General features: G+C 46.3%; 3 protein-coding genes, 1 long non-coding RNA gene, 1 other non-coding gene and 1 pseudogene across 13 annotated transcripts; 4 read left to right on the top strand and 2 right to left on the bottom strand.

Moving 5' to 3' along the window:
* Positions 1 to 47: 47 nt before the first annotated feature.
* TRNAF-GAA lies at positions 48 to 120 on the bottom strand. Its single transcript has one exon. It is a non-coding gene; the product is annotated as a tRNA-Phe (tRNA).
* Positions 121 to 343: 223 nt separating this feature from the next.
* On the bottom strand, positions 344 to 4,238 carry LOC100824948 (protein EMSY-LIKE 3). Of its 4 annotated transcripts, XM_003578282.4 has the most exons (11): positions 3,962 to 4,237; positions 3,350 to 3,549; positions 3,139 to 3,248; positions 2,825 to 3,044; positions 2,613 to 2,735; positions 2,468 to 2,536; positions 1,566 to 1,605; positions 1,363 to 1,487; positions 1,220 to 1,282; positions 1,024 to 1,087; positions 344 to 759 (listed from the first exon to the last, which is right to left on the bottom strand). In XM_003578282.4, the coding sequence occupies exons 1-11, from the start codon at positions 3,996 to 3,998 to the stop codon at positions 689 to 691; spliced, it is 1,122 nt and encodes a 373-aa protein (XP_003578330.1). In that variant the 5' UTR covers positions 3,999 to 4,237; the 3' UTR covers positions 344 to 688. The 4 variants fall into 4 exon arrangements, with proteins under 4 accessions (XP_003578330.1, XP_010238299.1, XP_010238298.1 ...); XM_010239997.3 differs by having other exon boundaries at positions 344 to 756; positions 1,363 to 1,605; positions 3,962 to 4,238; XM_010239996.3 differs by having other exon boundaries at positions 1,363 to 1,605; positions 3,962 to 4,236.
* A 2,638-nt stretch (positions 4,239 to 6,876) lies between these two features.
* LOC104584700 lies at positions 6,877 to 10,518 on the top strand. 5 transcript variants are annotated; one of them, XR_002960288.1, is made up of 6 exons: positions 6,877 to 7,413; positions 7,519 to 7,657; positions 7,970 to 8,051; positions 8,218 to 8,288; positions 8,590 to 9,312; positions 9,533 to 10,518. It is a non-coding gene; the product is annotated as an uncharacterized LOC104584700 (long non-coding RNA). The 5 variants fall into 5 exon arrangements; XR_732633.3 differs by having other exon boundaries at positions 9,529 to 10,518; XR_732631.3 differs by having other exon boundaries at positions 6,878 to 7,413; positions 8,590 to 8,698; positions 9,529 to 10,518.
* A 1,183-nt stretch (positions 10,519 to 11,701) lies between these two features.
* Positions 11,702 to 13,146, top strand: LOC112268880 (polygalacturonase inhibitor 1-like). Its single transcript, XM_024455119.1, has one exon. It carries the CDS (start codon positions 11,846 to 11,848, stop codon positions 12,872 to 12,874), a length of 1,029 nt encoding a protein of 342 aa, XP_024310887.1. The 5' UTR covers positions 11,702 to 11,845; the 3' UTR covers positions 12,875 to 13,146.
* Positions 13,147 to 14,436: 1,290 nt separating this feature from the next.
* On the top strand, positions 14,437 to 16,582 carry LOC112268787 (annotated as a pseudogene).
* A 3,268-nt stretch (positions 16,583 to 19,850) lies between these two features.
* On the top strand, positions 19,851 to 21,504 carry LOC104584698. Of its 2 annotated transcripts, none has more exons than XM_010239995.3 (2): positions 19,851 to 20,179; positions 20,701 to 21,504. In XM_010239995.3, exon 2 carries the CDS (start codon positions 20,772 to 20,774, stop codon positions 21,165 to 21,167), a length of 396 nt encoding a protein of 131 aa, XP_010238297.1. In that variant the 5' UTR covers positions 19,851 to 20,179; positions 20,701 to 20,771; the 3' UTR covers positions 21,168 to 21,504. The 2 variants fall into 2 exon arrangements, with proteins under 2 accessions (XP_010238297.1, XP_024318526.1); XM_024462758.1 differs by lacking the exon at positions 19,851 to 20,179 and adding an exon at positions 20,186 to 20,593.
* Positions 21,505 to 24,582: the final 3,078 nt, after the last annotated feature.

Genomic DNA, 24,582 nt, shown 5'->3' with positions numbered 1-24,582 from the left:
TTGTCTTCCTTTTTTCAGAAGGACGAAAAGAAAAGTTAAAAATAATATGCGGTGAGCGTGGATCGAACACGCGACCTTCAGATCTTCAGTCTGACGCTCTCCCAACTGAGCTATCCCCGCTTTGTTTACCAACTGATTGACTTTATCTATAACTCCTCTAAATTCCTAAGTATTTGTGGCAGTTTACAGGTAAGCAATACCGTTGTTTTTTATGGACAATCAATGTGCAGCATACTTACTTTATAACTAGAAAGACTGGGAGAGGAAATACAATTTGTTTTTTCTTCCCTAAATTACATTGCAACCAACATACCAAAACTCTGCGCAAAGGAGGGACAACGTAAAACGGAAGTTACACCCCAAGGGTTAAACAGCTGCATTCACCGAGCACAAGAATCTTCAACTGATTTATGTTAATAACAATATCTAGAAGATTTGAGTTACTCTAGTCCATTAGAGAGGAAATACCACCGCCAAAGTCACTAAGGAAAGGCACCAGAAAAGTTTTTCGATTCAAGCAGATTCATCCTTTCCCAAGTGTGAATTTTGGGCAGACAAAGAAACTCATCCCAGGGAACAACAGCCTTTTTTGGCATGCATATTTTTCCATTACATCACTTTGTCTAGTGAATAAGGCAGGTGGTCCAAAAAGTCCTGTTAATATCCTCCAACACACTGCTGGTGACAACTAACAGGCAATGCCGTTCCTACCCAAGTGATCACCAGCAGAACCCATTCGGCCTTCCATAGCCATATCTTCTGTTACATGAATACTGGTTAGTGAAATTGGTAAAGTAACAGGTTTGATATATCAGCAATGAAAACACATATTTCTGATGTATGCAAGTAACTAAAGTAACATCCAGCATTTCTCAAGATTCCAGGGAGAAATCCAATTATCCTACTTTCTATTAATTGAGATGATAAACAGAAATTGTCCAGAATTTCACTATACCAATACAGATATCATAATGACATTGCTTTGACTGTGCTTTTGAAAGGTAGAATCGGCCAATAACTTACCACTTTCGCTATCTGATGCTTCGTCAAGACTGGCAATTGCATCAAGTAGTGACTGCTCCTGATCCTATAAGGACAATCATTTTGCCTTACAATTCTCGAATAAACGATTTTAAGTAATTATAAGCAAGTAGTTCCCATCACCCACTACTGTCTAGTTTCTACAGGGAACAACGTCGAGATAGATAAGTCAACTCACTGTTAGCAGTTTCTTTGCCTTCTCAATTTCACGGATATTTGGATTTGACAGTACCCTCTCCACCTGTGTCAAGAACTTAAAATTGTGAGGAACAAACAGTACATGACTACCTTGTCATGTCCAACTATTCGAGGGAAGTTTACCTCTATCACGACACTTTGAGTGTTCGGCACATCAATCTGACCAATATTCCTGTTGATGCCATTTGGGGGCGCAGCATAATCTTTATGCTCATTCTGTGACAGTCTCACTCTCCCCCTGCCTGAAACTACCATGGTACCATTGTTGCTTTGGTGCCTCTTTAACACAGGACCAGAAGGACCCCAACTATCTCGATTTGACATACCTTGATCATCAAGGTCCCATCTTATATCTTCAGGTGCCATCTGTCAAAGCATTGCTAATCTTTTATTGGTTTATTAGATAAAAGGTTGCAATCAGCCAGTATAATTAAATAACCACATTCTGGACAAATAACAAGCAAGAAAATTATTTCTCCAACAGATCAGACTGGCTAATTGACCAAATTCCATACCGCAGTTAAACAAATAAGCAAATCTAAGTCTTCATATAGACCAAACAAATGGTTTCTAGTTAATTGCCGAGATCACCAAAGGTATTATCTCTATCTTTATCTTGATCTTTATCTTTACTTATATAAAGGTCTGAGTTGGTGGTCATCCGTTCACTCCATTGAGACTATTCCCTATATTGCTAGGAATTGATTGTAATTGCACCCGTTCAATATGGTAGATGTACGTATCATGATCTTTTGACTACAATTGACTGGATTATTGTATGGTATGAGATAATTGTTATTCAGCACAAATTTTCTGAGCATAAGGGCAAAAGCACATTTAAGCAACTTATGCAAAATAATACTAGTAATAATTCTGTAGCAACGTACGTCCATTTAGCTAGTAGTAGTAAAATTTAAGCCACGTCACTGTCAACACAATTGTGACAATAAATCTGCAGCAACGACAAATCATTTCTTCTTTCATTTCTATGCTATTGGTTACATGACCACAAAGTCTCCAGTTCTCAATTGGGTATGTCATATTGGCAGTTTGGCACATGTATCATATAACAAAATGAATAACTATTTACTTAATAGACAAGGGTGAAACAGAAAAGCAGCATGGATTAACTCAAAATCGTGAAATAATACACAGCTAATTCAGCAGACGAGTAAGAAAAAGAAAGAAAGGGAACAACGGAAGTATTGCAGATTAGAACAATGCTTACATCACTAAGCCTGACAGACTCCCATGTCTCAGTTGGTTTGCCCATGTCATAGACAAGAGCATGTTCACCCTGAAAAGGATCAGGAGTGTAGCTTAAATTAAATAGTCGCACCAATTAGCAAACATTGATGAATTTTAGAACGAACCGTAGCAGGATTGTAACGGGTTATAGTGGCCTCATAGAAGTTGTTGTCATCTGGCCATCTCGTAAAAACTTTTCTGCTAATCAAAGAAGTTGGATCCATGGATGGCAATCCCACTGGCGTCATCTGTACATGTATCAACAAAACCATGAGATCGCAATAAAATTGATCTCGGAATGCAAAAAACATCATGACACGTAGTATTCCAAACATACCGGCTTTGCCTTTTTGCCCTTTGATGCTGATGATGGGCCCCACTTTGCAGAAGGCGGAACTGAATGTGGAGGCATCACAGGAGACTGGAGACCTGAAGAATGTGAAGAAAATAAATGAGATGGCCGTTGCCTCTTGGCAGCTGTCCCAGGTTCTCCATCATGAAGAACTCTGCTACCACGGTGCAGGCCACTCTGGGTTTCACCCCCCTGTCTCAACTCCCTGCAGAAAATTTACAAGTAAACAATTAAGTAGGAATACGACATTTAAGTAAAACATGTTCATGTAAGAAGAATCACGTGATGTATGATAAAACCTCATTCTACGGATGGCCCCATCTTCATTAACCTTGTTTAATAGCTCCCTATGTTCCTCATCAGAAACTCTCAGTTCTTTCCTGAGTTCAGAAATTAGACTTTCTTTTTCCTGAACAAAAGCATGTACTTGTTTTTATTTTTGGAACAAAACATCATGACAAGAAGTGGTTAATTAAAGTGCTGGCATGAATTTCACTTTGTTAAATTTACCCAAGACAATGCATCAGACTGCACTTTGAATGCTCTAAGAACGCCAGTGTACGCCTCTTGCTCGACCAGATGTACTTCACTCTCCAAATCATTGTGAGGTCTTCCATAAGGAAATGGTCCAACAGATGCTCTCCCATTCCCACTGAATGAACGTCCTCTTAATCCTCTATTTTGTGACCGGGGGAGATCATCGTCTGTCCCTACAAGCAAGGCCAAGGAATCAATACTATAGCATATTCAAATATACAATTTGACCGCAAGTCGTCGTAACATGAAAGGAGTTGACAAAAAAAATTGGACGTTTTGGCTTTGCTATTTCCATGTTCTTACTCTGCTTAACCTATTTCTCTGATAAACCTATGGACCTTTTTTTTTGTGAGAAGATAAACCTATGGACCTTGGTTACTCTGTCGTTATTTCGGTAATGGAACCCGGGCGCTGATGCTGGCTTATGGGAAAAAGTGGCTATTTACATTATTTGTATCAACTAACACCATTCTCTTTCAGAGGGTTTTTTTTTCAGGAATCTCGAGCTACTCAGAAGACCGGGGCTTTCCTGCCCGGCCAAGTTCACGGGGCCAAAGGAAAAACGGTCGATTTGAGGCAACTCACCGCTGCTATCATAGGGATTGTATCCCATGGAATTCATGGAGCCGCCTGGGACGCCGGAACGGAGAAACCCTAGAAATCAGCCGGCCTCCCCCAGATCCGGACGCCGCGGACCGCCTGAGTACGAATCCGCAGATATAAGGAGAAACCTGCGGCCGAATCCAGCGACAACTGGGAGATCTGGAGACAGATTTGAGAGGTTTTGGGGCTTGGAATTGGATGAGGATTTGGGGGCGGGGCGCGGGGGCGAGCAGGGGGAGGGAGGTAGGGTTCAAGGCGATCGGGAAATTTAGGAATTCGTGTTTTTTGGATTACCCCCTGGAAAGATTAGTTATTTTCTACATATATCACGAGTTACGCTACATGTATTGGTACTAGGGGGCTTACTGCATATGGCGCGTTCGACGTGACCGTTTTGTACTTTTGTAGCCGCGTGGCTTTACATTGGCCAGCACGTGGGTGCCTACAACCGTACAAAGGTACAAGCGCGATGCGATAGAATTCAAATTGATATACGATTCCTTTGAAAAAACAAATTCAAATACTTTCTCCGTCTAACAAAAGATGTCTCGAGTTTGTCAAAACTTGGATGTATCTAGATATGACTTCGTGTGTATAGATGCATTCAAACTTAGTTAAAATTGAGACATCATTTGTTAGACTGAGGAATACGAGTATTATTTCCTTGAAAATCGAATAGAATTCCTTTTGTCAGAGAACAAGACAATGACATACGGTCGCAAACTTGGGACGATAAGATTAACATATCGTCAACGATTTGCTTTATCTGATTGACCCTTTTAGTTGACATTTGGTTTTCATCTCATCAAGTCTCGAGCAGTGTTTTTTTTGTCGTTGTACTTGTGCATGCGATTGGTGCATCCGAGGTCCATAAGTAACCAAGTTCCGATGCGATAATGTTACGACATTTGTAGTACATGAAGTGTTGACCATATTTGCATGTGCTGGTGCATCCGAACTCCATAAGTAACGAAGTTCTGATGGTGTAATGTTACGACATTTGTAGTGCATGAAGTGTTGACCATACTTGTGACTTGTTGTTAGCTAAACACGTATTTCTTATCTATACAAGCAAGACATAAGGGTGGATATCTTCGTTATCCTCTAAGTGCACTTAATTGCGCTCCTCTACGAACTACAAAACTATGTGGCCCATGTATACTTATTTAGAATGTATCATTGTTAGTGTAAAAAAAAATATCCATTGTGTCGTGTCCATACACCAATCGGCTTCCTCGATGCTAAGGCGCAATAACCACTCACGGGAAAACCATAAGAGCATCTCCAGAATTTACATGCCTCTTCTCCAACAGTCATATTTGGGAGAAATGACAAAAAACTTTCACCATGTTTTCCATCCCTAATCTTTCCCCGCTTTTATATCTAACCTCTCATATATGAAGGTGCACATACAAAGATTTATGTAAATAGTTACAAGACCTAAAAATAGTCCGCACTGGGCAATAAAAGACCAAAATGTGTAATTTGTGGTAATTTCTTTTTTATAGTAGGAGTATATTTTTTTTGTAGTATGCGCTTTTGTATTTACATATATTGTACTCCCTCCGTTCCTAAATACTTGTCACTGTTTTATTGCAAACTATTTAAAAACGGAGGGAGTACCATTTTTAAAATAACGTTTTGGAGCCGTAACTGCTGCCTACGACTGTAGATACCGCACGGGAACTATACAGACGCATGTATTTGTTGGCCATACGGAAATCAGGGTCGTAATCCATAATTTCTATCCCAAAACAAAGGTAATCCATGATTCCAGTTCTTCGAGCATCTAACGGTTTGAGCCTCTGGGGCCGTCAGCATTCAGCAATCGAGATTGGCGAGGGAGGACCGGAGGGGGGCTCGGGGAGATAACTAGAGAAGGACCACCGCACGCTGGCTGCCCTCGGCGACAACATGCCAAATGGAGCCCCTCTTCTCCCCCGAGATCTGCCCAGCCGCGCACCTCGTCGTCCACAACGCCGCCTCCCTCCCATCCCCGGCTCCACATCTCCAACTCCATTACTCCACATCCCGCCCCTGCCTCGACGATTTTTGGAAACCACTGCTGCTCTGGGCTCCCGGATGTCCTACGGTGTCCTGTCAGGTTTTGTCTCGTGGCAGGCTCTCCGCCCGTCGGCGGCGATGCAATTTCCTTTCCTCGGCGCCTCGCCTTGTGGATTCAAATCCTAATTGAGATTTTGGAGAGAGCGGTACACCTCGCTTTGCTGGTTTCAAATCGGAATTGAGCAGAAGGCATACCTTGGTGCACTCGTTTTGTCGCGAGTTTTGATCTCAGGCGTGACCGTCGTATCATGTGGCTTTTGGCGTTCGAGCGGTTCATGTCCGTGCCGGGGCGCCAGCATACCCAATCCCGTGGTAAGCCACCTCTTGCCCCTTCTTGTTCACAGCACATAACTTGTGCAGAACAATACTGCTCCCCGGTTTTATGCAACATGACTTAGTTGCTACGAATATCTTACTGTATAAAAACTCATTTGGTGTGTTTGCTGTCCACGGACTACGGAGAATGATACAGTATCATTTTACTTTGCCACTTGCGAGGGAAGCAAACTGTTTAATAATCATTGATCCAAGCTTCAAGCTTGCTAGCCAATGTTTATTTCAACGTGAAGTCATACTTTGATGGATTAGCAAGACCGTCCCTTTGCCTCCCTCACCTTTTTTAGTCTGGGAGGAGGTCCACATGAGACTGCAGTATCCCACGAACTCGATTCAACGTAACTACCCAGTGAGCACGAAATCTGTACTAGAGTATTCTTTAATTTCCAGTTTGCGTAGGTTCGTCGTCCCTCGTACGTCCACGAGTACCCACGCCACCGAACCCACGCACGAAAAAAACCCAGCAAAACTGGCGGTCCACGCACGGAAATAAAAAACCGCGGAAGGAAAACAAAAACCACCGTGAGTCGTGAGAGAAAAAAAAAGGACCAACGGTTCGTACATCGCCTCCTCCCCTTCCCCGCCGTTACCTCGCACGCATCCCCGACCCCCTGCCGGCGGCCGGATCCGGTCACTATCTCCCCTCCAGACCGCCGCCGCCACCATGCGGGTCAGCCACCAGGATCTTCGTCTGCCCGAGCCCTAGGCAAATCCGCCGCCGCTGCGCACCTCCTTGGGATCCGCGGCCGCAAGCCTCCTCGGTCCACCGCCGCGCGCCTCCCTTCCCTCCCTCTCCCCCTTCAGCCTCCCTTTTCCCCATAGTGTCCATCGTACTGCCCCTGGCTAGGGCATGGAGGATACCACCGGTCCATCAGTGTTGCCGGCGACGGCACCGGTGGCCCTCCCTCCCCGCGAACGACGCCGCCGTCGATCTCCACCGCAGATCCGGATAGACTGATAGCGGTCTCAACCTGCTCCCCGAGAGGGTCTAGCCCCAGACCTCTTGATCTCGAGCAATCAAGAACTGCCTAGAGGTATAATCCTTATTGTGAGGTATAATCCTTATTGTGAGGTATAATCCTTTGTGGATATTATATATTAATTTGTTCCATCAATGAAATTCTTGATTGATTTTGTAGATGATGGTGGGCATTCTTATACAAAGGTAATTAGCAATTATGAAGTAGCGTAAAGTTCAGGGAATTGAGTATTATGAGGTTTCATGGAGAAACATGTCTGAGCTCCAACCTTCAGCTTTCCAGGGAATATCATTAGAAGGTAGTAATGGTGTCTTCCTTCCTCTTCTATCATGCAATAGCCAAGCATTTGCCTATGCTTTATCCTGTAAGACACAGAGGTGGCAAGCCCTGTCCGTTTGCTATATATTGATCTTTTCACCTCAATGTTGCTTACTTGCTTATTGACATTCTTCTTTTCATTCATTATTTCTATATCGATTGGTCAGTCTTGATTTACTCTATTCGGACCCAAATAATTAATGAAAATTCTTTGTTTATTTAGACGAGAGTCATTGTTCTCTAATGATTGTTTTCATCTTGTAATTAACATTGTTGTGGTATGCATGTATAGGTGGATATGATATGCATGTCTAGGTTCTTATGATTTGGCTGCTCTCAAGTACTGGGGCCCGATCACGATGACAAATTTTCCAGTAAGCATATACTCTTCCAGTTCGAGGTTGTCCATTGTTTCTGAAGAAATATTTGTAACTTAACAATATCTTATTGGTCATTGGTCAGTGATGAATGATAACCACATATTGTGGATTACTGAAGTTGTACTTACAGGATGCATATATGTTTCTATATATTTTTCAGGTAGATAACTCTGAGAAGGAGCTGGAGGAGATGAAGCATATAAGGCTGGAGTTTGTGGCATCCCTCAGAAGGTGGGTTTGGCAAATTCATTCTCGATTCAGTTAAAATATTGCATCATTTTCTTCTGTTATTTTCCGAGGGCACTACAAGCCATCCTTGAATATATTATCCCTCGAGCAATTCCTTATTTTACTCATTTGTATATTATCTCCTGAAATCTCATGGAGCACCTCAATTGATGAAAATATGAATAGAATTGACATTCATTTAGGTCATACCATTTCTGTAAATTAGAATTGAGATAATTGCGCGTCTTCAGTCCTGTCTTTTGGAGTAATTTATTCTGACAAACGCATTGAATTCATATTACAGTGGAGTGCTTGGCATACTGTTGTTTGTTCTGGAAAATCGAAGGTTTCTTTGGCTGGCCGTTCTTTTGTAGGATATGGACAATTATGTTTTGTTTTAGGCCATGATGGAGGTATGTCAATATCATGAGCTTCTCCTGAAGAAGTACCATTATTGATAGCTTCCTTTTCCAACAGCAATTTCCTAATTAGTTAGATATATGGACATATATTGACAATATACTAGCTTTACATTCTTGGAGAACAGTTTGTTTGGAGTGCATGGAACTATCACAGTTACTATAGAATTAGTGTCACTCAATCAATCATCTTTTATTTTTTTTGTAAATATCTTGATATTTTATTATAAGAATCATGCCCCTGCTTTTATGATGCTTACACTCTGTTTCATATAGAATTTCACCGAAAAGGTGAAATTTTACAGTTAAGTACAATTCTGAAATAGTTCTCCAAGCATCAAAAGTGCAGATTGCTGTCAACTTCAGTATATAGCATTGGCAGCTTTGCTATCATTGGTTCTTACAACCTTTCGCCTACATTAAGAGTGTCCTTAACAAACCAAGGTTCAGTTAGAACAATGTCAAGCATGATACCCACCATCACTGAACAATTAGGACAGGCTATATGGAGATGGTAGGCTGCAAGCAAGAAGCTATGACATGAGCGAATGAGTGGTTGATAATGGAGTACCAATAGAAGCTCGGAATAATCTGCTGTTAGTGGCATGGTAAAAGCATCTGAATACTTATATTCATAGTTACTATGATTGATTGTTCCCAACAAATAAAGTTGCATCATTTTCTTTTCGGTGTAGCTTACTTCTGCTCTGATATGCCATCTCATTTCGTTACAGAGCTCTCCTCTATCATATTAATGGTTTATTATTTTCATTATTTAAATTATTTGACATCTGATTTCTCGTCAATATTGACACTATGTTTAGGTAGATTATGTACTAGATGCCGTCTTCCCATGGGATATTGATATGAAAGATTCCTTCCTATGAACAATGATGTCATTACACCGTTCATTTTCGGCATTGATCGGTGTCCTTGCTACGTCGGCGGGTGGAGGGCTGTCGCCGACGCACGAGGACGATGAGGCTCCATTGCGTCGATGAGCGAGTGACGTATCGTTTTGCATCCCAATCCTTAAGTGAAGGGGAGTAAAAGGCAAGGGTTTTTCTGTTAAACGTGTTTAAGTGGCTTGTGAGAATCTTATTTGACCTGAGCCAAATGTTTTGATCCAACTGCTCACGCGGCGGAAGTTTGCAGGTTTTCATTGGATGGGCGTTTTAATTGTATACGATCGCCGCCTTGTTAACTGATATTTCTTTCGTCTTTGCCCTTCTTTTCATTTAACATATATTTATTCTCCGTTGCAACGCACGGGCACTTGGCTAGTGAGATGTAACAAGTGTCATGTATGTGCATGCTAGCCAGTATGTGTATGGCACGGGAGCGTCTGCAGAAGCGGCCGACACTGCGGGATCGACACCAAGGATGACGAGGGAGGCTGGGGCAGCGCCGGCAAGCACCATGGCAGCGGCTGTGCCGGAATCGAGGAGGTCGAGCTGGCGGCTGAAATTTCATGACATTGGCGGTTGGGCTGCGCGTGCTGGATATGGGTTGGATGGGTATCTTGGGATAGAATACCCATATTTGGGTATTGGGTGGCAAAATATGGGTAGTTATTTTTTTTTGGTATCCAACAAATATGAGTATGATGTTGGAGTCGTTTTTTTTGTCAAAATATTCATATTGACGGTTTTTGGGTATTCTTTCTAAAAATGGGTATGCTGTTGGAGATGCTCTGAGGGAATCCATTCTAAGGGAATCCATTGTTTCCTCTCGTGTATGTGCATGTAAGCAAAAAAGCACTGTATGAAAAGAAGCAATAAATATGTCCGCCCAAGCCAATGTCTTTTGCTTAACCACCGTGTGTTTGGTGATGAATTTTGTGACTTGTGTAGTAGGAGAAAAATGGAGGTTGTCTGATGATATCCACTGTAAGGCCCTCTTTGGATTGAAGGATTTTCATGGGATTTTGGTAGGATTATAACCCATAAGAATTTTTCTTATAGAGACTCTTTGGTTCAAAGGAATTCATCCTCCCAAAATCCCATGGATTAGTTTCTGGCGTACACTAATGTCCCTATGACAAGTATGCGTACACTAATGTCTGTACAAGATTTCTGCATTTTTCCTTAATACATCGTGCAGAAAGTCTCCTCTAGAGTTAGAGTTAAAGCGGTAATAAGCTGGTGCCATGCTAGATAATGCCAACCATCTAATCTTCCATGGTTTGATGTTCCATGAGTTGTGTCTTGTAACATAAGTCAATGACAACTACTCCCTTTGTTTCTCAAATTAAGACATATATTGTTTCATTTGACCGAGCGTTTGACCAAAAATTACTCCATCAACATGTGATTTATATGATATAAACCATAATCATAAACAAGTACTTTTGAATACAAATCCAATGATATCAATTTTATTTCAGAAAAACAATATTAATAGACTAAATCTTGGTTCAGAGTCTCGGTAAAAAAATAATATACACCATAATTTAAGAAACATAGGTATATGTTATTTTTTAAACCCATCGGATGTTTAATGCGGCATCGGAACTATCTAGTGCTCATCTTGTGCCTTTTTTTTCTTTAACTAGCAATTGATCCTCTGGCGGGTGCTACTCCAGCTTGACTGGAAAGACCTGGGTGTTTTTTGGTTGTTGAATAGTTTGTATTCCGTTGTCTTTTTTATGGTGGAACCGTTGGATCGCATGGAAAAAAAATTGTGCCGAAGTGTCAAGTGTTCTCTGTTGTGCAATATGACATATTGGTTGTGACTACTGTCCTGATCGTAAGTTCCGTAATTCAGTGCCGCTGTGCTATGTGTGTACCGTGCAGCTCTACTTTTACTTAACAGCTCTGCTTTTGTCTACTCATGCACTTTTCCTGCTTGTACTGTCCAAATCCATCCGTCGTTGGATGGTAACTAACCTCTGATTTTCCTGTACCTTGAAGCACATGTTCTGGCATCCCCCAGGAGAATCCTGCACGGCTCGGCGCGGTTCTCGTTCCCGCCGGTACGTTGAACTGATCACAACAACCCTGGAACTGGAATGGAATCAATCCCCCAGCTCCGAAATCTTCACCTGTAGTAGTACTACTAGATCTTGTCTCGGGAGTGTTTATATCCATTCGAAACAGAGCAAAACTTGTGTTTCTCTCTGAGCAAAGCAGGAATACAGCAATGCCGGCCGATCTGCCACTCCGCTCGCTGCTGCTCGCACTTCTTTGCATCGCGTTGCTCTCGGCTCCTCGCAGCACCGTGGCCTGCAACGCCGACGACCGCGCCGCGCTGCTGAGGATCAAATCGCAGCTGGGCGACCCAGTGCAGCTCTCGTCGTGGCTCCCGTCCATCGCCAACTGCTGCGCCTGGGATCCCCCCGCCGCAGTCTTCTGCTCGTCGTCCGGCCGCGTGACCGGGCTGGCTCTCTCCTCCCTCGCGGGCCTCCGGGCCCCGGTACCTCCGGCCCTCGGCGAGCTCACGGCGCTCGTGATCCTCCAGGTCCAGTCCGTGCGCGGGCTTTCCGGCCCAATCCCGCCCTCCCTCGCCAACCTCACCCGCCTCGAGAACCTCAACATCGCCGGCACCTCCATCTCCGGCCCCGTGCCAGGCTTCCTCTCCGCCAGCCTCCGCACCCTCGTCATCGCCGACGGCAAGCTCGCGGGCCCCATCCCGCAGTCTCTAACCAGCCTCCCAGACCTCAGGTACCTGGACCTCAGCGGCAACATGCTCACGGGGTCCATCCCGGGGGGGCTCCTTCATGGGAGCTTCAGGTTCCTCATACTGGCGAACAACCGGCTAAAGGGAGAGATACCCAGCGACTGCGGCGACGCCGACGTCGACACCATCGACCTCTCACGCAACGGGCTCTCCGGCGACCCGTCGCCGTTCCTGTTCGGCACGGCGAAGCGGGTCGCCAAGGTGGACCTGTCGTGGAACGAGCTCGAGTTCGACATGACGGAGGTCAGGTTCCCGCACCACCTCCGGTTCCTGGACCTCAGCCACAACAGGATCAACGGGAGCGTGGCCAAGTCGCTGAGGGATGTCAGGCTGGAGCACTTCGACGTGAGCGACAATGGCCTCTGCGGCGAGATCCCCAAGGGGAGGTTCATGTCGGCGCACGGAGCCGAATGCTACCAGCGTAACCGGTGCCTCTGCGGCGCGCCTCTGCCTCCCTGCACCGCCACCGTCGCCATTGATCATGTGCCGTGATCAATGGGCCGGTAACATCAAACATGTTTGTCTTTCCATGGGTTATCTGAAGCGTAGAACAGATTTTCAGGCCAGTTCGATCAAAGCAAATTCATATTCGGAGTAGTAGCAAATTAAACATATGGGATAGAACCAAATTTCAGTAATACTGTGGCATCTTGGTACAAAATAAGGCTGCTAAGTAACATTGTAAATTTAGGATTGATTTCGTCCGAAAAATAAGGCGAGGACGATTGTTGCTAAAAACTCATGCCACCTAATTTGTGGTCACAGAATTGACACGACTCACACGAGTATGCAGCAGCATCTTTGCCCCATCTTTTCTTGGTTTCTCATACTTCGATACCTGATGCATGTTGCGTGTCGCGTGCACATGCATGCATGACCGAATATGATTGAACCACCCAACCAAGTACGTACTGGTAATTAAGCATCCTTAGGTGAATGCCGCCTAATATTGGGTACATAATCTACATTTCTTGTTTCACACATACGTTCTGATCGAGATGTACTCCCCTTGAAAAAAGAAGCCCCAGGCATCGAGCGATACACATACGTATATACTCCCATCAACGGACCATAAATTGACAATATGACAAGATGTGTGATTGTACTTAATTAGGCTTCTCCAGCCCCAACGTTAACGTATACTTAGCGGTGAGAGAGGATATATGAGACCATCTCTTATTTCGATACTATTGTTTATAAATGTAATCCAACAAAATAGAATAAAGTTTCAAAATTTGTAATATTTATTGATATTTCTAGTTTTACCAAATTACAGCAATCTTGGAAGAGTCACGTGACGATGTGTCTATACTGTCTTTTTCATCATTCTTCTTGCATACTCCCTTCATCTCGAATTAACTGACGTGGATTTAATATAAATCCATGTCGATTAATTCGGGGCGGAGGGAATATTTTTTTTTTCTTATGCTAAATATTTATTGATATTTCTATTTCGGTTTTACCAAATTACAGCAATCTTGAAAAACTAATACAAAACTGTATATATATTCAGTACATACGTTTAGTTTTTTACCTTAGGACGTCGACGGTAAATGACACAGATAGTTTTTTCTTTAAATTTGACTTGTTAGCAAATGCGATTGTTAAAAGAGCTTTAACTGATTTTTACTCGACTCTTCGTTAACATGCAGACTCTTTCAGAAAAAACAACATTAAAATTTCGAACTAGAGGTCAATTAAAAATCAAACTTTGTTGAAATCCTAAAAAAATGGGTGTATACTGGGAGAGGCCTCTGGAAGGATCCAGCTGATCCGTTCCAGAGATATCACCGCCCCCTGTTGGCCGGGGTACACGAGGCCACAAAACTATGGCAAATTGGCTGCTACCACTATTAGCATCCAAGGGACCAGCGCGCATGGGGTGCTCGTCCATTACCCGATACTACGCTTCCGTGTACACTCGTTAGTCATTTCCACGTGAAAAATGAGGATGCCCTTCCGCGCAAATCACCGTCTGTTAAAAAGTTCAGTTTTTCCTGCACATTTCCCCTATAAATGCATCCATCCCGTCGCGTACGCGCGTGGCACCATCTGCGCTACTCGCTCGTACGGTGGAGCCAAAATGGGAACCACAGCCATGCCATTGCCAGCAGCCGCAATGCACGTCGCCACGCTAGTCCTCATCGTCTCGTGCATACAGCTGCTGCTTCTAGGACGACGTGTCCGAGCCAAGAGATCTCCCGTCGTCCACCGCCTCCCCCGCCTCCCGCCGTCCCCGCGTGGGCTCCCGATCGTCGGCAACCTCCACCAGCTGCTCGCCGGCGCGCTCCCGCACCGCGCCCTGCACGCGCTCGCCGCGGCCCACGGGCCCGCCGCCGCCGTCATGCTGGCTCCGCCTGGGCCGCGTGCCCACGCTGGTCGTCTCCTCGGCCGACGCGGCGCGCGAGGTGCTGCTGCTGCACGACCACGCCTTCGCGACCCGCCCGTCGTCGCTCGCCGTCCCGAGGCGGCTCCTCTACGGCTGCACGGACATCGCCTTCGCCCCGCACGGCGCGTACTGGCGCGCGGCGAGCAAGCTCGCCGTGCACCGCCTCCTGTGCCCGGCCCGGGTGCGCGCCTACCGCGGCGTGCGGGAGCAGGAGGTGGCCCGGCTGCTCCGTGGCGTAGAGGAGCAGCGGCAGCGGCAGGGCGGGAGCGGCGTGCGGCTCAGCGAGCTCCTGGGCGACTTCGCCAAGGACGTGAACGGGCGGATCGTGCTCGGGGTGCGCGCCTGGTCCGGGTCCGGGTCCGGGTGGCGCGGCAAGGTGGACGCGCTGCTCGGGGCGTTCCACGTCGGCGACTACTTCCCGTGGCTGGCGCGGGTGGCCGCGGTGGACGGGACGGACGCCAAGGTGAGCAGGGCGTTCCGGAGGATCGACCGGATTCTTGAGGAGATCATCGTCGTCGCCGCCGAGAGCGCCGACGTGGGAGCGCGATTCCACGACGACGAGGCGTTCGTGCACGTCCTGCTGTCGCTTCAGCGAGATCCTGCCGGGACTGGGTGGCGCTTCAGCAGGGACAACATTAAGGCGCTACTGGAGGTAAAAACTACACCGCATGTCAAAAATCAAACCAGAACAGTTGTGGCAAAAGAATCGCCCCTCGTATCATTTTGGCTTATTTATGGCATGTGAAGTCTGATAGACTGACACGATGAAGCTTACACAACTGTGACAATAAAACAACAACTAGCCGTGTTCGTAGCCAAATCTAGCTGTACACATCTTTTGCAAAGTTGGCGGGGTTATCGACTAGCGAGGATTCGTTGAACGCCGAACTTCTTGATATCGTGAAATCGCAGTACCACGCCAAACACCGTACCGTGTCCTTGTGGCATAGTACCATCCTTCTGTATATTCAGGGCAAAAGCACCAGGTACGTCTGGAAAGAAGGGAAAATTTCTCCCGGGCTGCCACCAGAAGCCCAACCCAAATCATGTGAAAAAGGAGCTGTCGGGAGAAACTGGTCCGGACCAGACCAGTTTCCGGGGCTTCTCGACACATTGCGTACGAAATTACCACGAGGGCACACCGTATTTACGGAGGAAATGCCACCGCCAAGTGATCCAAGAAAAACCCCAGTTTCCCATCGTCTCGAACAGAACTCCCTGATCTCTCCCCGTTCAGCTCGCTAGGGTTGAGCTCGCCGCCGCCCCCCTCCACCAACTCGCCGATCGCCGCCTTCCGCTCCTCCCCTGCCCCACCTCCTCTCCACCTCCGGCCGCCCTGCCTCCTCCCCATCGCCGCCGGCTTTCCCATCTCCCCCGCAGGGGCGGATCCATCCCTGAACCTGCCGGCCACCGGGAGCCATTCTTGCCCCTGCCTCAAGCCTCCCTATTCCCGCCGCCTGTTGTTCTGCGACCGCCGATGGACGTCCCCACCGCCATACTCCGCTCTCAGGTCTTCGTGGTCGTTGGCTGCCACCCCGATCTCCGGCTCTCCCACGAAACTCAGGCGCCGCCCCTGCACGCCCCTCCCAGCCCCTCTCGGCCGTTAACTGCAGTGGCGACGGCCATGGCACGAGCGGAGGCAATCGACATCCCCTAGGAGCCAATTTTTCTGTCTTTTTTGGGTGGAATTTAGATAAAGTTCATCGAGCATCTAGGTTCAGTTCATGTGCGTATGCTGTATACATAAATTATTTGTTTGTTTGATGTACAAAGAATACAAAGATTTATGAAATGATCCACTTTTATTGCAATTAATATACCACTTTGTGATTTATGAATTTGCATCCAAAGTTTTTGTCAGAAGCTCAAAAGAAAGGATTGGAATAGCTTCTGAGGCTTCTCTGAAAACAGCTTTTATCAAAAATTCAGCTTAAGCCGACTTCTGGAGAAGCTGAAGCCGGAAAGAAGGGGGCTCAAGGGTCCGGGCCAGGCACTAGTCACCACATGATACTTTTGCATTCGAACATGCATAAGCGGGCAAATTCTAGTATAGTAAGTAGTACTTTAAAAAGAAAACGGATGTGAGAATATCACTCATATTGCTAGGACGGCATATTTCTAGTACTCCCTCCGGTTCTGCCGTCGGAGGCAAAGGTAGACATGGAGGAGGCGCCCGGGATCACGTCGCGGAAGAGGGCGCCTCTTTACGCCGTGGTAGCATCAGCACGGCCGGCGTAGCTCTGAAGTCGTGCACGATCAGGTCTTGCGTGTATACAACAGTAGTTCCGCAGCTTTGCGGACAGCAGAGTCAACGTCATCGTACATGCCCTTATTGGCGGGAGCAGTTTGGTGACAGCGAGGTGAAACTACGTATTTACATTTGTCGAGTCAGTCCCATATCGCATTTCTTGGGCCGACTCTGATGCTGTAGCGGGTCGGAAGACGAAAACCCAATAAGTAGTTCGTCCCAGCCTTGCTGTTGGGCTGCTACACGGTACAGGATGAAAACAAAGTGGGCTTCCGCTTTATTGAAAGATCCCAATACCCTCCTTTATCCAGTGCACCCACGACCCAACACGGTCCACGCGCCATTCCACCGGCAGACCGCTGGAATCCAGCACCAGCAGGAAAGCCAGCAACACGCTTGCGCTGCGCTTTCATCCCGTGAGCCGCGACCGCGAGCGGGGGAAAGGCCTTCGGCTTCGTGGCGTGGCGCCCAACATACCCGATGGATGGATCATTGACGGCTTGACTGACTGGACCTTCGCTGCCTCGACTCTCCGAACACACGGGCACGGGCAGCCGCGCTCGCTGCCTGCCTGCCACGAGCACGCGCAGCCGGACGAGCGCTGGGTGGGTCAGTGGGCAAGACACGGTAAAACTTGAAAGGGCAGGCATCGGCACGAGCGCGTGTGCAGGCGTTGGCACGAGGCTGTCGGCCAGCGGCAGCAGAGCAAGCAGACAGCAACACACCGATGCTGCCCTGCCCACTCACTTCGCTCGCTGTACGTACCGATGAGCCTCGTCGTGTCTCCTCCCGCGCCACTCTCCCGGCTTCGAGAAAATTCCACTCCGCGTAACTCGGCGTGAGTCGTGACCAAACGTGCCCGCAGCTGTGTGTGCACTTGTGGCCGGCGGTGGTGGTGGTGCTGCTTCTGCTGCATGGGAAGGTGCAGCAATGGAGTGAGGAGGAAGACACGTCTAAAGCTGGCCACAGCCGCGCCGCGTCGCGCTGTATGATGAGTGAGTCGGTGCCGTACGTGCTCTACGCTTCCACACCTCACGTCGCCTGTCATGCAGGCGCTTTTTAGTTTTACCGGCAAGAAGGATCGGTTGGTCGAGTTGGGTGGAAGTGGTTAGTTTTGTTGGGATTTCTTCCACAAATTAAAGGTGTGTATCTTCCGTGATATGACCATTAATCGTTAACAATTAGGTAGAAGAAGTACACGGATATCACTGATTCTTGCATGAAATCTAGGCCCGTCTATAATTAATTAAGCTCATTGTGGGCTGTGCCCCATGGATACATGCATCCTCCTTTTTTCTTGTACTCCCTCTTTGTTTATACTCATTTCTTCTCAGCTTGTTAGGTTAGTAAGAAATCGTAATAACTAAGGAGCATCTAATTAAGTGATAGATCAAGTAGTAATGCAATAATGGTCATACATTTCTTTCATGCGTTAGTTGGTTCACTATTGAAAGGCAGGGTTTGAGCTGAACCCCTTTGATGAAACCATGGGCGGAGACAGGCCCTGATATCTAGTATTTTCTTTGTTAATTTTGCCCGGGTCTTACTTGGTAATTTAGCTATACGAAGCAATGGCCCTAGCTAGCCCTAATAGAATCCTGGCTCCGCCACATCGATCATGAAACGAAAGCTCTTTGATTCAAAGGATTCGTGGGGTTTTTTTATACTCTCCCTAGATGGCTAGATTCAAAGTATTGCAAGTCATACACCTCTTTCCTTAGGATCCATTTGCGTCAGGTTCCATACGAAAACTTTCATTCACTCCAGCCTCTTGAATTGGTCTAATGTTTTTCCTCCGCACAATCAAACACCATTTGAACCATGTAATACTCAAGATGGCGTTCAACTTTGATGGTGTATTTTTCTTCTTCTTCTATTTCTACGTTTTTAGAATCGCACGAATCAAAGAGGACGAATGAAAACATATATATTTTAAGATTTTATGATACTTAACTGGAGTAAATGAGTATAGAGGTAGAGAAGAGATGCACTGAAACTTTCGAAAGAAAATTTACATGAGATTAGACCTCAAGTTTGGATTCCTCAAAATTCAGATGGACATTTGTATCCTATGATTTTTGTTTTGTTGCAATAGCTCACACTACCGCCACTCTGCCGTCCGGGTTTAAACAAATTATTCTTACAGTTCGAATCCTCTAGTATTTTCCTAGTACAAGATTTCTATGATTCGGAGAGGGCCTCCAGAGAACCATTATAAAACTCTAGCCACAGTTTAAAAAGAAAAAGAAAATAGTAGATGATATCTGTGCGCAGGTGCACGAGACGGCCATAACTACGGGACGAACAAAACCATCGCTGCGGTCCAACGTCCTGCGTGCAAAGCAGGGGAGTGATCAGGACCGGAGGAGTACGTGACCCGGGGCACATTACGACGCACGCGTTTGGTGTTTTCTACCAAGATGGTAAATCTCCTGTTTCTTCCGCTAAACATTTCACCTGCACGTCTTCTCTCCAAATAAGATTCGGCAGCGCACGCATCGACGTACACTGCGTCGTCAGGGGGACATTTCACATTGCACGTCTCGTCCCTCACGTTAGGTGTCCCCCTGCCTGGCTGAGGCATGTCGCGGTGAATTTCGCCGCTGCACCACAGCCAAGTGCCCAACCGTAATTAACCAGCAGGGAGACTGCAACTGTGCAAGTGCCAAGTATGGTTCGGAACAGTAAACAATTACTCCTATAAACGTGAGAAAGAAATGGGAGGAGCCCTGCAGTCACGTACATTCCTCCACGTTGTTACTGCGTTCGTTGTACGTCTCCGCCAGGCAGCCCACAAGGGAATCATCTCTCTCTCTCTCCCTCTGTGTGGTCTCTGTGGGTACAAAATAGTGAAGCCGGTTCTGTTCTGCCTCTTGGTTTCTTCTCTTCTCTGTGTGCGCACACACTCTTCCACAAAGGTCTCAAACGCTCGCCACCTTGGCTATCTCTCATCTGCTACCCACCAAAGTCCATTACTACCGCACAACGGCTTCCCCCCCTGTTTTCCCCCTCTGTTCTTCATCATCTTCTTGCCCGAGAGGCCGAGAGCAACCAATCCTTTGAAGATCTCCTGCTGCTGCACGGACCCAGGAGAGAGGAGCAAACCCGAACAGAAGCTCGTGCCTTGACAGGCTCTCGCCTCTGCTTCATACCGTAACAGGCCAGTTCATGTTCTTCATCAGTTTACTGTCCTTTGCTGATCCTTGGTTTGGACATGGGGGTTATGATTTGGAGTTCTAGGTTGTTGTAGATATGATATGAGAGTCTTGCCTCTGTCTTTTGGTTGGATGGTACAGTTGGTAGCTAGGTAGGTTGCTTTTCAGTTGGTTCTCCTTTGGTACTCACCGAGCAAACTTCCTTCCCCACCTGGGAATATATTTCTGGAGACCAATGTGTCAGTCCTTTGACGTTCTTGGATTCTACGGATTGATATTGTGGTGAGATCATGAGAGCCTCAAAAGAGTTCTTGGGTTCCCCAACACCTGATGCCAAGTTGCCAACAACAGCTGCTTACTCTTTAGTTCAGACTTCAGTGCCTTCTAGTATTAGCCATTTCCAACTCCAGATTTCAGATGTTAGAATCGTTTCTTCTGCTTAATCTGTGGAGTACCTTCTATTATTAGCCGTTTGTTGCTGCAGATTTCAGAAGTTAAGATTGTTTCATTTCGCATATGTTTGCAGGTCTGTGATTGGCTGACTCGCACCAGCTCACGACCACCACCAGCAACACCCACCTCTCGCCTTGATCCTGGATGGGCAGGCCCAGAGGTGGAAAGGGCAAGAACTCGATGGAACCCGCGAAATCCCAGGACGCCGCCGGCAGCGGGGGCGAGGAGGTCATCCCAGCCTACAAGAGGAGGGGGAGGCCGCAGAAGTTTCTCAAGGGTAACCTCGCCGATGAGGAAGAGGACATCGCCAAGGCCGCCGAGGAGGACGGCGACGGCGCGATAGCAAAGGCTGCGCCGAGCAAGGGCGCCTCGGCCGAGAACGGAGGGAAGAAGCGGCGGCGGCAATGGAAGCGCGGCTCGGAGTCGGCGATAGAAACGAAGGACGAGCCCGTGACGCCGCCGCCGAGCGGGTTCCGCCAGAACGGGAGCCGGCGGAAGAGCACCCCGAGGAGAGCTGCCGAGGCAGGGGTGGAGAGCTAGTGAAGCTCTGAAGACTGAAGACTGAAGAACTATGTGTGAGCCTGTGGTTTGTCATGCCAATTTTACCCCCTTTTCTGATTTAACTCTTTGTCACATAGATCAAGCATATCCAGGAGAACTGTGGTGACTTCTATCCATTGGCATGAACATGCTATGACTGTGAGCATGCTAATGAGAAACTGCCTAATTGCAGTGAGTAGTTATGTAGCTTAAGTTGCAACAATAGTGCTACTAGTATTTAGACTTTTGGCATAACGAATATTTAAGAGTTTATGTCAGCTAACCCTCTTGTCAATAATCACTAGCATATCAATTATTATCATTTATAAGAACTCCATTTAGAGAATGTAGATCTCAATTATAGTTGATTAAGTTCATATTTCTCCCCCAAACATTTGATCCTTAACGTAGTACTAACTTTTGTGGGCAAAATGCTTTTTACTGGCAATCTTATGTGGAAGCACTACGTGTTCAAATTTTCCCTTGAGCATGGCAGATGAAAAAGGAGCTGCTCCGATCTATCACCATTCACCGCAGTCCACAGAACATGCAAAAACATCTTGGACTGTACACCACCTGTAGACGCTTTGGGACCCTCTTTACTCGATGCCACCTTTCCCTTTTTGTTGCTATCTCAAGTTGGGAAGGAGTCGTGCATACTTTTCACAACATGATTCAAATTCTTAACCCTATCTGGTTTCACTTGCATGTGGAACCTGTCATTTTGAAGCACATTGATGTGCGTGTACTTTCTTCTTATGGACATACTGTTGACCATCATTCACCTGTTTTTGGTTTAATGAAATAAATGCGTGTCTCTGAACCTCATTTCCAGTGTTGGTTCATTGAATAGAGAACGATAATCAGCTAAGATTAGATTAGCAGTTCTGCATTCAAGAGAAGTTAACACATAGCTGGCCTGAACCTGAACTGGGCATAAGAAAATCGTCAAGCATAGAAGATACAACTCCAATTTTTTTATTTATTTTGAAAGGTATACAACTCCAATTCCACTTGTAACTATAACACAAGGTTGATATCAGCCGCTCACTGATAGAGCAACGCAAGTAAGCAGCCAGGTGTTACTTTTCTGCAGTCATGTGTGCTTAGTTGGGCCAGAAGAGTGGGTAGTTACAACTTTGCAAGTGAATGCTTTAAGAAGTTTATGTTCAACCGTGCAGTTTACAGTCCTGTTTCAGTATTTGTAGCCTGTGCTACTGATTCCAGAACGCAGATTACATTGGCTTCAAATCCTAGTTACTTGCATACAGTCTGAAGATTGAACATTGTAGAACTTCCATGGAGTCTGGGTGGACGTGCTAACAGTCGACTCGAGGGCGCACGAGTGGCCTTTCGTGGTTTGTAATTTTGTTTTGTTGGACGTTATTTTGTTACTCTGGTACTGGAGACGTGATAACGATATAATGGTTGCGTGCAGTGTATGATGCATAAGCCTGTGGCTTGCTATCATCTTAATATCTAATTAATTAAAGTAGCAGAAATTCTATAGTCTAAATTTTATAAAAGTCTATCGTACGGTCTAAATTAAATCTTAGAATCCAAACTCCACGAAGGAAGCCTTCGTGCGCTGGTCGGACTCCACGAACAGACCGGAGTCCCGTCCACGAGTCTGCCAGGAAACACGGTGTTCGTCCAAGAAAAATATCGAGACCAATTCAGTATGGAAGCCAATTGCTAATTGATAAGATATGGAAAAGTTAGATGATTCCCCTCCCGGACGGAAGGATTAGCTGGATCCGTCGGGGGCATACTTCAGGCGTTGTTCGACAGACTGCAGCGTACGGGCGTCCGCCGATCTGCCAGCCGCGCCGCCGCCTCGCTGCTGCACTCGCGCGACTAGGTCTTCCCCTCGCCACTTCAGCCCTACCGCCGCTAGGAACCTGCCGCACCGCCGGTGTTGCAGATCTGCAGACTAGGCAAATAGCACTATGATCCAAAATAAAAGACAGGACTAGCCAATCGCACGACCCAAAACTGCCGCCACATCGGCTGTATGTTCCTCTGCTGCTCTGCACAGCTAACTCTGCGCGGCGCTTGCCGGGGACGAAGCGCGGGAGGACGGCAAGCATATCAGGACCTGCAACTGCGGATTTAAACGCTAACTGGAGTAGCAGACATCCAGGTGGAGCGACGTGGCGCACCCGCCGAGCCCGTCGCCGTCGGCCGAGAGCGACAAGTTGTGCTCCAATCCAATCCGAGTGCAATTTTGACAAGAAGTTGTATGCATCGATCAAATACTAGCTAGCTAGCCAAGGTACAATATGCAGCTAGCCAATTCACACGCACATGATGGTACGTACGGTCGACCTTAATGATCACCACGCGTCACATGGCACGACGCTTCTCGGAACTAGCCCTCCTTGGCCAGGCCGATAAGTCATAAGTTGCTCCCGAACATGCATGGGCACGGAGCCGAGAGATGCCTGGCAGCCTCGGCAGTCGGCGAGTGGAGGAACAGAGGAGACGACGAGGCAGCCGGAGGCTGACATGAGACAGCTAGAGGAAGCCAGCAGGCGACAGCGACGGCGATGGAATCGCAGAGGTGGAAACGGCAGGTGAATGATGAGGATTTTACCAAAAAAAAGTTGAGTAATGAGGATAATAGATCAATCATGTGCAACGCTACCTCACGAATGAGAAGAACCGATAAGTTCCATTGGTGAATTATTCTTTTAAAATACAAAATTTGGTGTTTATTGAAGTCCCCCCAAAAAATAAGAATGCAACGGGCGTGCCGCAGCTAATAGATGAAAAGCATCAAGCGACAACGAAGGGACGCCAGGAGGCAGGAGCCGCCGGATGACGGTGAGAATAAAAAAGGCAGAGACTGACATGGCAAAGCTGGTTGAAGAATGAAGCGGAAAACTTAATCTATCGAGTCCTAGCGGAAAATTAAACATTTTCTAAAACTATATATAAAAAGTCGAGAGATACATGCAAAATATGTGTTAGCCCTAGCCGGGCTGACCTTATTGACTAATCTCATTTTAAAACATTTAATGACTACATAATGTATAATATACCATTAATGTGAAGCGCGTCTGTACCATGTTTCTCAAACAAAATAGAAGATTTTCAGATAACTTTTGTATGCAAAAAGAACAATTAAATGCAACAAAAACAAATGTTACATGTACAAGATAACTCTTTTGTCCGCACACATTTTTAGTAAAAAAATTCTAATGCTAAAACATGTAATGACCATCTATTTTATAATGTAACGTGTTATGAATTTAAGCTAATCTAAGCATGCAAAATATTATGTCGTATTGTTAGGAGATCTATATATAACCAAAAAATAAATAAAAAACTATATATTTTGGTTAGATAAAAGGTAACGTATCCGGTGAAAACTCCTATTCAGTGCATACTTGCAAACTTCGATCCCTAGCCA

This window comes from Brachypodium distachyon, chromosome 4, assembly GCF_000005505.3.
Source record: "Brachypodium distachyon strain Bd21 chromosome 4, Brachypodium_distachyon_v3.0, whole genome shotgun sequence".
NCBI lineage: Eukaryota > Viridiplantae > Streptophyta > Magnoliopsida > Poales > Poaceae > Brachypodium > Brachypodium distachyon.
This window is presented reverse-complemented; position numbering and strand designations above follow the sequence as displayed.

Bases quoted from the DNA above. Each gene is read 5' to 3' on its own strand.
- LOC104584698 (XM_010239995.3), top strand. From the start codon at position 20,772: ATGGGCAGGCCCAGAGGTGGAAAGGGCAAGAACTCGATGGAACCCGCG.
- LOC100824948 (XM_010239996.3), bottom strand. From the start codon at position 3,998: ATGAATTCCATGGGATACAATCCCTATGATAGCAGCG. The intron at 3,045-3,138 runs GTTTTATCATAC...AATTTTCTGCAG, and splicing joins GGGGCCATCCGTAGAATGAG to GGAGTTGAGACAGGGGGGTG. The intron at 2,736-2,824 runs GTATGTTTGGAA...ATACATGTACAG, and splicing joins AGGGCAAAAAGGCAAAGCCG to ATGACGCCAGTGGGATTGCC.
- LOC112268880 (XM_024455119.1), top strand. From the start codon at position 11,846: ATGCCGGCCGATCTGCCACTCCGCTCGCTGCTGCTCGCACTTCTTTGC.